At 51.6% G+C, this 13,053-nt stretch overlaps 1 protein-coding gene across 3 annotated transcripts; it reads left to right on the top strand.

Annotated features, from left to right (window-relative positions):
* Positions 1-3,983: 3,983 nt before the first annotated feature.
* On the top strand, positions 3,984-10,036 carry EOMES (eomesodermin; the record flags this gene model as incomplete). Of its 3 annotated transcripts, none has more annotated exons than XM_082638522.1 (6): positions 3,984-4,858; positions 5,855-6,009; positions 6,650-6,771; positions 7,190-7,348; positions 7,439-7,500; positions 8,257-10,036. In XM_082638522.1, the coding sequence occupies 6 exons, from the start codon at positions 3,984-3,986 to the stop codon at positions 8,993-8,995; spliced, it is 2,112 nt and encodes a 703-aa protein (XP_082494648.1). In that variant the 3' UTR covers positions 8,996-10,036. The 3 variants fall into 3 exon arrangements, with proteins under 3 accessions (XP_082494648.1, XP_082494649.1, XP_082494650.1); XM_082638523.1 differs by having other exon boundaries at positions 8,314-10,036; XM_082638524.1 differs by having other exon boundaries at positions 8,456-8,606.
* Positions 10,037-13,053: the final 3,017 nt, after the last annotated feature.

Raw genomic sequence — 13,053 nt, forward strand, 5'->3', positions numbered from 1 at the left:
GCTGGTGACCGGTTAATGTTGGAATGTTTTCCTAGGGTTAAAAGGAGAACCGGCAGCAAGTCTGCTCAGAATTTACAAAGTGTTTGAATAACACGGACAGTGTTTTGATAACACATTTTTAGTGGGGGTGAAAATAATAGAATTTATTGGGACATTTATATGGGCCCCCTTGGTTGTGGCGGGTAGGGGAGGTAAACCATTTCTCACTGCACTCATTTATAACTCACCCCTATAATTTATTCATATGTTTGTATGTATCTGTTATGTAATACCGTCTTACAGCCAATGCTTCTCAGTTTTGCCTTTAAAAGCTGAATGCACTGATATTGGTTACCTTTAATGGGGAGAAAGGGGTGAAGAGGTGCCCTGGCCAGGTTGGCAATAACTTTGTGTTACCAGTTTAAGACAGTAGCATGAAGCTGGTATTATTGCTCAAGACAATACAGCATAAGACCTTTAATAGGCTCACACACAGGCGTAACCTTGGCTTCCTTGTAGCTTTCAAAGGGCCCTGCTCCCTCCAGTCTCAGGCTGAAAGGTGCAAGATTTGAGTTAATCCAGCCAGCACTTGGGTCTGGGGTTCCAAGCGTTCTCCACATTTCCTCCCTAGTGTTGATGTTTTTGTTCAATGTATTCCCATACACTGTCCATTGAGCCACATAAAACAAGGCACCTTTCAATAAATGTCTCATTTGGATTTCATGAAGCTTGGGGTGTAATTGAAATCAAACAGGAAACAGGCTGCAAGGCTGTGCTATTTGCCCACCCAATCTGAGGAGGGTGCTACCTGACTTGTTCACTGAAGCCACTGCTTTAGCTTTCTTTTCTGTTCCTGTTTCTGGAAAAGAGTGATTACATTTTAAAGTGCGACTAGGACGTGTGAAAATAATTTTTATGCCTCTTTCCCTGGTTATCAGTAAAACTGAGTCAGCAAAAGGAAAGCCCATCTCAAGTAGGAAATCGGTCACAGATTTGCTCATCTATAACTCTCCAGGCATTTAGACTAATATATTCCATATGTAATAATAATGTAATTAATACAGAAGAACCTTTAAAGGAGATTTCTTTATGCAGTCGGAAAAAAATCATCTTTAGTTGAAACAGTGCTTTTCATTATGTTCAAAAGGAATTTGTAATATATATCTATAAATGTAATATAAATTATGGGTATATTTTCCATGTTCCAAAATCCGGGCCCCAGAGCGGTTTTGTAGAGCCCGAATTTTTATTCTCTTTGAACTTCTCTTTGTTTCTCCGCCTGTAAAATGTGTTCAAGTTTGGGCAAAAGGATAGCTATATTGGGGAGGTGGGGAGATATAAACTGCAATTTCCTGCCTCAAGAATCAACACTAATCCTAATTACACATACCGTGTATATATTTCATAATTAGGTAGCACTCAAATGAACCCACGCGCTTTCAAGAGCTTGCTCTGTGGCTGGAATAAAATCAAGCCTTTCTGATGTGGCGCGGGGGACAGCTGGCTCGCGTTATTTGCGCCAGAGTGGGTCGGAGCGATGCCTGTTGCCTGCAGTGGCGCTTTGCCACGCGCAGAGCTTCCCTGGCCTCCTCGAAAGCAATTCGGGACACCGAGGCCCGCTGTCTCGGTGAGATCAGGCGCAAAACTGCGATCTAACCCCAGCCACCCTGTCTCCAAAAACGTGAGATCTGATCTCCTCCCTACTTTTTCCTCAAACATCCTGCAGCTCAGGTCAAGGCTAATGTGGAAGAGCCTTGAGTGGTAACAAGATCCCCTAGCCCGGGGTCCCCCGCCAAGCTGCCCTTTCTTTCCTTGCTCTTGATCTTGTGAGTCCCGCTCACAGAACCTCCACGTTGAATAGCTTGAAGTCTTGAAAAGCACAGAGTACTTGAAAAATGCAATTCTCCAAGACTTCCCTGAATCAAAAGAAATCTAAAGCCGACGAGGTGGGAGTGGACGGTGGGGTTATCAGAGCAGAGAGCCAAGCCGAACCCGAACTAAACTGGTGGGACGACACGGGAGAAGTGCCTGGCTGAGCGTGCTCCGGGCCAGCGTTCCAGGAATCTGCTCCTGGGCTGCTGTGCCTGGACCTGCGAGGCCCCCACCCGGGCACTCGCCTAACTTGCTCTCTCCCCCGCCCTGGCTGGTCCTTGACCCTGAAGATCTTCGCGCGCTCCCTGTTTCCACTACCGCGAAGACCTGGTAACCGCGTCCGAGTGCATTAAGAGCCGCTTCACTCTCTAACTCAGACGTGCCAGTATCGATGCTGCTGTGGTTTGAACCTAGGTTGGAAAGCTTCGAGCCGTTCTGCACCGGCGTGTGCGCGCTCAACGAATCCCGCGACCGCCTCGCGTTGCGGGTGAAGAGTTTCCCGTGTGATCGCGTTCGGTTGGGGAAGCAGAGTCCCGACCTCTCAGCCGGAAAACGCGCTCCCGGAGCGATTATAAGCCGCGTCTGTAATTGCTTATTAACAACAAATATTCAGGCTTCTCCTTACCCGAAACGAAACGTGCGGGTATTAATAAACAATACGATAGAACGGCATCATCTTGCTCTGCTGTCTGCAAAAACGCAGTGGAGAAACAGGCAGCTGGGGCAAAAGGGCTTAATTCCATATCAAACTGATTATTTCACCAATTATTCCACCTTCTGTGTTGCGCTGCAGAGGAGAGGCGCAGGGAATCTTAACCGCGAGGCTGCTTTGTTTCTCGGTGTCAGGCCCAACTGAAGATGGGAGGGTGTGGGATCCGAGATTCGGGGAAACTGAGCGTGGATTTTAAATTGTGGGGAGTAAAAGCGATTGCCTCCTGAAAGCAGGCGTGATGGCGTGGGGATAAGGGTGTTCCCAGTATCCCACCCCACCGGGGCTTCTGATTCATAAGCTGACGGCTTCTGTCCTCAAGGACTGCAGTGTGCTCTCGCCACCCCTGGAATCCCAAAAGCCCAATGCCCGGTTCCTCTCCACAAACACTTCCCACTGAGTAAAAGGGTGGGGCCGAACAAAAGTGGTTCCTGCTTGTTGAAGGCCACAGAGTCCTCTCCAATCGGGAAGAAAGTGTGCCTGAAGTTACAGCCCCCGACGAGGGAAGAGACTTCCTTGGGCCTCTCTCCAGCTCGTCCCAGATCCCCACCCTCAGAGACCGGTGCCTCCCTGCAGGCCGTCATCTTGCAGAACATTTCTACCTCCCGCCTCTAGAACCTGCTCCCGACCCCCGCATCCCCCAGCTCAGAGCGCTGTGATGACCCTGCTACGGAGACCTCAAACCCTGTTCCACTAAATTCCAGCGAAATACAGACACCAGGATTGATTCTCACAGCAGGACTGAGTCTCAAAAAAAAAAAAGAAAGAAAGAAAGAAAGAAAGAAAGAAAGAAAGAAAGAAAGAAAGAAAGAAAAAAGAAAAAGAGAAAAGAAAAAGAAATAAAATCAAGCTAAAGGAAAAGAAAGTCGCAGGCTACTTGATCCAATTAGTAAATGCCTAATTGAATTAGTGTCACCTCCACCAGCCAATAGGAGGGTCCTGAGGCTGTGGGGCCGCGAAGCCCCTCCCTGGCCTCACATATATAAAGCAGCCAATGACAGCCTGCAAGTTTCCAAGTGGTCAACTTGACCGATAGTTTTTCAGTCGAGAAAGGCAGAAAGGCTAGCGCTGGTGGGTGGATGGGGAGAGAGATCTAAGACCTCTTCTCCCCGTGTGTGCGGGGGAGGAGGGTGGAGGTCCAGAGAGGCAAAAGGGACGCGGAAGGAAAAGGAGAGGGCTTCTCGGTCAGTTTTCGCCTCCTGCCTTCAAATTCAGTGCCCTTTCCTTGTGGAAAGGGCGCTGGGTTCGGGACGCGCGAGTGCGCGCCTTAGCGGTCCGCGTGTCGCCAGGTGGATAACCCGGCACAGGAGGAAGGGGAAGTTACCTTCCCCTCGGAAGAGGGCGCTGGCTCCCTCATCCTGCCTTTATAATCAGGCCGCGGCCGGAGAGGAAGCAGCCAGCTGCCGTCTGCGCTCTGCAAAGCATGCAGTTAGGGGAGCAGCTCTTGGTGAGCTCGGTGAACCTGCCTGGTGCGCACTTCTACCCGCTGGAGGGGGCGCGAGGCGGTGGCGGCGGGAGCGCCGGCCACCTCCCGGGAGCGGCCCCCTCGCCTCAGAGGCTGGACTTAGACAAAGCGCCCAAGAAGTTCTCGGGCAGCCTCTCGTGCGAGGCAGGGAGCGGGGAGCCCGCAGCCGCCGGTGCGGGGGCCCCCGCGGCCATGCTCAGTGACGCCGACGCCGGGGACGCCTTTGCCGGCACCGCGGCCGTGGCCAAGCCGGGGCCCCCGGACGGCCGCAAGGGCTCCCCCTGCGGGGAGGAGGAGCTGCCCTCAGCCGCCGCCGCCGCGGCCGCCGCCGCGGCCGCCGCCGCCAGCGCGCGCTACTCCATGGACAGCCTGAGCTCGGAGCGCTACTACCTCCAGTCCCCCGGGCCTCAGGGTTCCGAGCTGGCCGCGCCCTGCTCGCTGTTCCCGTACCAGGCGGCTGCCGGGGCGCCCCACGGATCTGTGTACCCGGCTCCCAACGGGGCGCGCTACCCCTACGGCTCCATGCTGCCCCCCGGCGGCTTCCCCGCGGCCGTGTGCCCACCCGGCAGGGCGCAATTCGGCCCGGGAGCAGGTGCGAGCGGCGGCGCGGGCGGCAGCGGCGGGGGAGGCGGCCCGGGTGCCTATCAGTACGGCCAGGGGGCTCCGCTCTACGGGCCGTACTCCGGGGCAGCAGCCGCGGGTTCCTGCGGAGGACTGGGGGGCCTGGGGGTTCCCGGCTCCGGCTTCCGCGCCCACGTCTACCTGTGCAACCGGCCTCTGTGGCTCAAATTCCACCGCCACCAAACCGAGATGATCATTACGAAACAGGGCAGGTGAGCGCAGCGCGGGGGGCCCCGAAGCGCGGGGACAGAGAGGACCTGTGTGGTCCTGAGGGTGGCCGGCAATGGGGGACCGCCGCCCGCCCGCTCCGCTCTTGGCTGGGAGAGTGAGTTTCCGTGCGCAGCCAGTGGAGACGCCGCATCTCCAGTCCGATGTCCCTCCCGTCCGCGCACCGGCGGTTTGTGCAGGGCGCTAAGGCTACGGCTGCTTCCCCCATTCCCTCTCGTCACCCTCACCTGGACTGACGAGGAGGAGGCAGAAATGGAAACTGGGGCTTGTCCACAAAGCTGGATTTCCTAGGTACGCCCGGCCGGCGGTACGCCGGTCCCTGACGGCGGGCGAGGAGCCGCGGATGCGGGAAGGCTCCAGGGGTGGCTACCTTCTCTGAGCACAGTACATGGGCTCCCGCAGTTTTAGGCGCCAGAGTCTCCGCGGGGCGCATCCGGGGGACGGGCGCGAGGACCAGAGCGCCGGCAATGGGGGCTGGTCCGGGTAGTGGGTTAGGCCGGACCTGGAGTCAGACGGGGCTGGGGTCCCAGGCCTGAGAAAGTTCGGATACACATCCCACTGAGGGCAGTGGTTTCTTCTGGGGAAAGTGAGGGGTGGGTGCTGGGAGAGGGACGTCCAAAGGGGACTTTCAGCCTTACCAGTAGAACTAATTTTTTAATTTTTTTTTCGAGAACAACTTACTGTTCTCTGACACTTGTACATGTAAAAAATAATGATTTTTAAACATCGTGGAAGAAAATAAATGAGCATCTGAAAGGATAAAGAACTTGAGTGAGTGGTGCAGAAGGGCGGGGATTGGGGCAAATTATTTCAGAAAAGAGATGTTCCGAGAGTTGCCAACTCAAGGATATTTTACGTAGTGAGGGCCACTTTATCTACCGGTATTCTGTTCGTCTGTAGACTTCTAAATGTCGTCCTTAAGCGTGGGCCTGTGCCCGGGCGTTGCGATTTAAATGTCCTGGTTCTATTCCCTTGCACAGACGCATGTTTCCTTTCTTGAGTTTCAACATAAACGGACTCAATCCCACCGCCCACTACAACGTGTTCGTAGAAGTGGTGCTGGCGGACCCCAACCACTGGCGCTTCCAGGGGGGCAAATGGGTGACCTGCGGAAAAGCCGACAATAACATGCAGGGTGAGGAGAGAAAGGACCTGGGCAGGGTGGATCGGCGGGAGCCCCCGACTCAAGACACCACACATTTAAATCTCACATCCCTCCCTCCACATCCGGGGCCTGGAAGTGTTAGGAGTTTCTTTGTGTTGATTGTTTGATTAAGGGAGAGAATTGCTAAGTCAGACTTCTTGCCTACTAGTATATAGAATTTTAACCATGACCCTACTCTAGCCCTTCCCTCCACATCCCTACCTTTGAGAAAGGAATTGCTGTAAACTCTCCAGGTGGCAAGGGCTCCTAGCATTCTAATCTTCTCTTGAGAAAAGGCCTCCCCAAGGTTGAGTTCACCATAAAAATCCATCCACCTTCCATCAGATCTTACCTGTCTAGCTTCAGAAGCCCCCAAGTTAACCTTCAAGAGGCATCACCTACTGGCTCCATTTTTGCCTTGTCCAAGGAAGGCTGGAAGCACAGGGACCCTGGGAGGGGAATCAGTAGTCTAGTTGGTCTCCACTGGCCTTCTTAAACTGCTAATAATGGGAGACGTGTTCTAAACCTAGCTCTTAAATCTTGCCCATAGGTAGTAAATACCCCTCCCCTACCTCCATTTGCAAACAGCCCTTTATGCTTGGGTTTTGTGTTTTGTTTCATTTTCTCTTAGGCAACAAAATGTATGTTCACCCAGAGTCTCCTAATACTGGTTCCCACTGGATGAGACAGGAGATTTCCTTTGGGAAATTAAAACTCACCAATAACAAAGGCGCAAATAACAACAACACCCAGGTAGGGTGACAGAGGAGGTGGTGTCTTCTGGCTGTGAATCTCTTTTCTAATGAGTTTCCATACTCTTCATTGTATTTGTAATATTTGCAGGTACCTGTTGCTTGCCTCCTTCTAGTCTTTTTTTTTTTTTCTTTTGACCTTTCTCAGTTTTATTTATTTATTATTTTTCCTACTGGATTTCAGTAACAGTGAGTTAACTGTTGGGAGCAGAAATACTGAAATCTTTTGGCGACTTAGGAAACCAAGAGGCAAGAGTGTTTATTTAAACACACGTACCCAGCTATGTTTTAAGTTTCAAAAATGGCAATAGAAAAGTTAGCTGTTGCTGGGGAGCAAGCAGGAATCGCATTCCAAAATACAGAATTTGTCAAAATCGACTTTTTCGACTTGGCAGCTCTTTTCTCTGTACCATTTACAGATGATAGTCTTACAGTCTTTACACAAGTACCAACCACGACTGCACATCGTTGAAGTCACAGAGGATGGCGTGGAGGACTTGAACGAGCCCTCCAAGACTCAGACCTTCATCTTCTCAGAAACGCAGTTCATTGCAGTGACTGCCTACCAAAACACCGATGTGAGTGCCCCATGGTCCCCAAGAATCCCTGAAGCTCAGTACAGCGTGAGAGAGAAAACACTCAGTGACTGTTTTTTCTCCCTTGTCTAGATAACTCAACTAAAGATTGATCACAACCCCTTTGCAAAAGGCTTCAGGGACAACTATGACTCGTAAGTGCACCTTTATTTTTCCTTGCCTGGTCATCTTTGAACAAGACATATCGAATCAGACACTTTCTTGAGACCATATTCTAGGAAGAGCTTTCACGGTTGGGATTTTTGCCTATTTTTATTTTTGCATATTTTTGGCCTTGACTAATCTTGCTTTAGAATTTTCACAGAAGGGTTTTGTTCATTTCTAAAGAAATGTTAAGGGCTTAAAAATGAGGAGTTTCTTTTTTTTAACATTTGAGTGGAGATTTGAAATTTTCATAATCTGCATTTATATGCCTTCCTTTCCATTTGATCCCAGTTTTTTTATTCTCTCAGGAGCAGGGATTATTATTCCCTCTCATTTTTTTACATAAGAAAAACCTGACACTAAGAGGATGTCATTTTCACAACATCAAACAGCAAGGCCCCACAAATGCCTTTTAAATCTGGGATTTCTACCCACCATGGCCAGCATTCCTTCCCTACCACTGAAGGGAGAGTTGCTCCAAGTTCTTCCAAGTTCTAGGACTTGCAAAGATGGATTTTCTACAGTTTAAATGCTTAATGCCTGAGAGGAAGCTTTTTCTTTCGTGGTGGGAAATTTGGCCGCAAAGAGCCAAGTCCAGCTAAAATGGGCCAGTGCATCCCTATTACCTCCACCCCTCCACTCGACAGACCAGCACTCCTGCTCTAGAGTCTTCTTCATTTCTGGGAGGTAGATTGTTTGGGGACAACATTAGGGGTTTTTTTAAAGTGTTTCTCTTTATATTGTAGCATGTACACCGCTTCCGAAAATGACAGGTTAACTCCATCTCCCACGGATTCTCCTAGATCCCATCAGATTGTCCCTGGAGGTCGGTACGGCATTCAGTCCTTCTTCCCGGAGCCCTTTGTCAACACTTTACCTCAAGCCCGATATTATAATGGCGAGAGAACCGTGCCACAGACCAACGGCCTCCTTTCACCCCAACAGAGCGAAGAGGTGGCCAATCCTCCCCAGCGATGGCTTGTCACACCCGTCCAGCAACCTGGGACCAACAAACTAGACATCAGTTCCTATGAGTCTGAATATACTTCCAGCACCTTGCTCCCATATGGTATTAAATCCTTGCCCCTCCAGACATCCCATGCCCTGGGGTATTACCCCGACCCCACCTTCCCTGCAATGGCAGGGTGGGGAGGTAGAGGTTCTTATCAAAGGAAGGTGGCAGCTGGACTCCCGTGGACCTCCAGAACAAGCCCTCCTGTGTTCTCTGAAGATCAGCTCTCCAAGGAGAAAGTCAAAGAAGAAATTAGCTCTTCTTGGATAGAGACACCCCCGTCCATCAAGTCTCTTGACTCCAATGATTCAGGGGTGTACACCAGTGCTTGTAAGCGAAGGCGGCTGTCTCCTAGCTCCTCTAGCAATGAAAATTCTCCCTCCATAAAGTGCGAGGACATCAATGCTGAAGAGTACAGTAAAGACACCTCAAAAGGCATGGGGGGGTATTATGCTTTTTACACGACTCCCTAAAGAGTTATTTTAACCTCGTCAAAATGAGCTAACTTTTTGCCGATGGATTTGGTGGTGTTTTTTGTTGTCTTCTTTGTCTAGGTTGCCAAAAAGACGTTTGCCTTCCACCCTGATGCATCCCGTTTTGTGCAATTCTCTAAAAGAAGGTGCCAAAGCTTTTTGATTGCTTCAGGTAACTGAAACAAGCCTAGCATTTTTTTTCTTTTTTAATAAAATTAATGGAGGATTTTCAAGTGTTTTTAAATTTGAAGGTGATTCAAAGTTATGGATTTATTTATTGGAGACACTAGACATTCAAAGAACTGGGCTGTGAAGACTGAGTGCCTGGCGCCATCAAAGGTGTTGAAAACTCGTTCTCATTTTTATTTGTAAATCTGTAAGCAAATAGAAGCCCAGAGTGGTAAGATGTTTTGCTTCTGGAATAGAAAGGTGGGCCTTAACCTTCAACAAGGGACTTTTGCTGTTAACTTTCTGCTAGGGACAAAAGATGTTAGGCCTGGGAGGCAAGAACTTTGTGAAGGTGCTGGTTTGACCTGACTTTGATTCTTCCCAGGCTTTTGAAACAAGCCATGTTTGCCCTAGTCCAGGATCGCCTCACGTACTAGGCCTCTGCTGTGTGCCTGGGTGGCTTGTAGGACTTAGGAGACAGCAAGGGAGGGGGGCACCAGAAAACAAACAAACAAAAACGGAGAATTTTAAAGTGTACAGTTGTGTGCTTAGATACACTGTAGAATAATGTGGAAAATATTGTACAAATAGTCTACGTAGGTATATGAGATTATGTAAAATTGGTGCTTTGGCTTTGTAAAGAATTTGCAATTCACCAGACCACAGCTGCAGGAGCAGGGGAAGTTTCGTCATCCCCACAACATATGGGAATATTCTGTTTACTTCTTAGTTAAGAATGTATTCAGCTACTGTACTAACTTGAAACGTGCTAAGGAAAACCCCCATGTCATCCTCTTCCTCCGCCACCCCCACTTCCCAACTTGGTAATGTGAGGAAACAGAAACCTGACGCCCCAGCTCCTATAGGCTTTCTAGAGACCTTGGATTTTTATGTACAGTCGTAGTCATTTTTAATAAATGTGGTTCATTAAGGGAACAGGCATAGCCCTGTCTTCTGTACTATGGGTTTTCATCTTTGTTTCAAAAATCTTAGTTTGCTTCCTCCTCCACCCTCCTCCAGCAGGAACCCTGTCCTACCAACCCACTCCCCCTGCCCCACGTAAGCCTCTAGAATCTCTAAGTGGACAGTGTCTTCGCTGAGGGGGTGGGGATGCTCTTGTTTATCTTTTTTCCTTGAAGATGAATGGGGTTATTTCCTCACCGCACTGGGAGTCTGGACAATGGGGATTGGAGCTGGGGAGGGGAGGAGGGTTGCTGCCGAGATGCAAGATTGCCCACAGCAGGCTTGATATGGGCCTAGGAAACCTCCACCCCCAGCCCTTGGCGTCCGGGCCTCTCCTAGACCTCCTTGGGGTCTCCCATCCCCGGATCCACATGGGCTCCCCGGGCACCCTCGCAGGCGCCCACGAGATCCGGATCCCTGAGGCCAAGCGGGAGCGGGCCGCCCCCACCCCCGCTGCCACCTGCGGCTTCCTTCTTTCCGGAGCCCCGGGCGCCGCCGCGGGGGCAGCTGCGGTCCGGGGCGCTGGGGATGCGGCGGGAGCGCAACGCAGCTCTGCGAGCAGCGGCCGGGGAGCCGGTTGCCTAGCTTTTAGCTCCACTTTTTCGGCTCTGAATCCGCGGGAGGGGCCTGGGCCCGCGGAAGAGTTAAACCAAAGAGTGCGGCGAAGGGCCCTTTGTCCCCTTGCCAGACATCCCGCCGCGCTTATCTGCAGACGGCTTCTGGCCCGGCTTGCAATCCTTTCCAGCCCCCTCCCGAAGCTCCCGGGGTAAAGGTCTGGCCGGGAGTGTCATTCTGCTAACTGCGTGGCGCGGAAATGCAGCTGCTAAGAGGATTAGTTCTGGGAGGTGAGCGATCGGCCCGGCCCTCCTCCCCTTCTGCGCCCAATTAAGGCCTCCGCGAGCTCGCACCTCTCTTCTCCGCGGTTTCCAGTTCCCACCGCCCTTCCCGGTTCCGAGTCCTTCCCGCGCCGCCTGTGACCTTGGGGTCTCGGACTCTAGCCCCGCGTCTCCGACGATACCTGTTGAAAACGCTTTGCCCAAACCGCCCCGAATTTTACTGAAGCTGGAAGCGAAAGCCTTGAAATTTGGTTTATGTGTGTTTATTGTGGATGACAGACTCAGACTGGTGGAGGAGGACTAGGAGCCCCCTAACCCGGTCTGCGCGCCCCCCGCCCCAACCCCAAGGAACCCGAGCGTACTGGGAGATGCGATGGAATTTCGAAACGGTGTTCTCCTCTTCTGCCCTCTAGAAAGACTGCAAATGCTAATCACCTCCGGGATAAAGCAGACACTGGCCCCAGTCTATTTCCAGTCCTGTATATTTTTGCACCGTACAGTAAAGAGAACCTGGTACTTGTGAAAAGTCCCTCAACAGTGTTTAATAGAAACGTAAGTGGCTGAGTGGCCCCAATTAACACCTTGTGATAAGGCATTCCTAAGATGGAGTGTCAGACACCAAATTGTGAAGAGATGTATCTAATTAATCCTCCTAGGATGACACCGATAAACAAGCCTCTATTTAAATAAAGATCAAGGACTCGGCGCCCCGTTTGTTTACATTCTCCGCCGGAGTCCCAGCGTTTGCGCCCTCGCAGGCGGCGTTCCCTGCGCTGGGGCGCGAGGGCGGGGGCTGTCTGGGTGGGGGAGCACCGGCTTGGGGGGTCGCTGGTTCGCCTCCCTTCTAGCCCCAAACAGAAATATGCAATTAGACAAATTGCAACGAAAAAGGAAAAAGAAGTGCAAGAAGGACACGACTCTGACTTGGAAATACCATTGTTTGTCATTTTCCACACGTGTCCTTTACATCGCCAAACACTTTTTGGTTGTCCGAGTTTTTAAAAGGAAGGCAAGCAAAAAAGCCGTTCACTCGTAGCCCCAGGAAGTCTTTTCTGCTTTGGGGAGAACTCAGAGCAGGACCTTCCCCGCTCCCCACTCGGCCTCCGCACGAGTTCGCTCCTCGCTGCCCTGGGATTCCTCCTCCAGGGTGCTGAAGCCCAGAAGCGCTGGGGTGCGGGGTAGCTATCCTGGGGGGTGGGGTGGGGAGCCACCCACTGTGAAAGGCAAGAAGAATCTGGAAAGGAAGAGGGGAAAGTGCAGCCAAACTCTGTCTGTAAACCAGGGCCGGGGCTTGGAGCCCCCTCGAAGTCTGTGACAACGCACATCCCCACTCCTCAAAGGGGAGTTTCAAGGCTCCAGATCAGCTTTTGGTCCAGGCTCCTTCCTTTCCAGCCGCCTCTGATTAACTTTCAACCTGGGGTAAAGGCAGACTCACGGTCCTCCCTTTCCTCTGCAGGCTCTTCCTTCTTTCTGAACCAAACAAGGGGGGTTGGGTACGATGACCGGTTTTTTTATTGTTTATTCTATTGTTCTTGTTGTTGTTTTTAATTCTGCAGGTGTTATGGAAACGCTCCGAAATAAAAAATTCTCTCCTGCCCTTAATCGAAATTGAGCCTCCAGTGGGGACAAAAATTAAAATCACTCATTCTCCACTGGCCTGGACGCTTCCCTTTCCCCGCTCGCGCCACGATGTCCCCCCGCCCAGCTGCCAGCCGGCTCCTAGAGTTCGGCTTTTCACCGCGTGGAGATTTCGGAATCATCGGGAGGCACTTTTAAAAGGCAATTTGCAAAACTCTGTTGGTGGGCCTGATCGAGTCCCCTTATGTGAACTCCCCATCCCTCGGGTTTAAGCTTTCGAGTGCACGAATTCCTCCGGTCTAGCCCCCGGGATACTCGAACCCGCGGAATCCGCCCACCTGCGCCGGTCTTCGTCGGGGGTCGGAGTCCCTCCTGCGCTTCGCGGACGCCTGGGCGCAGCGCCTGCACTAGGCGTTCTCATGGGTTCCGCCAGCCCGAACCCGCAGGAGGTGGATTTCCTTCCCCGCCCGTGAGCTGAGCGGTTGGTGGGCAGCCTGAAGCTACGACATTTTT

Source organism: Mesoplodon mirus, assembly GCF_964341445.2.
Source record: "Mesoplodon mirus genome assembly, chromosome: 12".
Lineage (NCBI taxonomy): Eukaryota > Metazoa > Chordata > Mammalia > Artiodactyla > Ziphiidae > Mesoplodon > Mesoplodon mirus.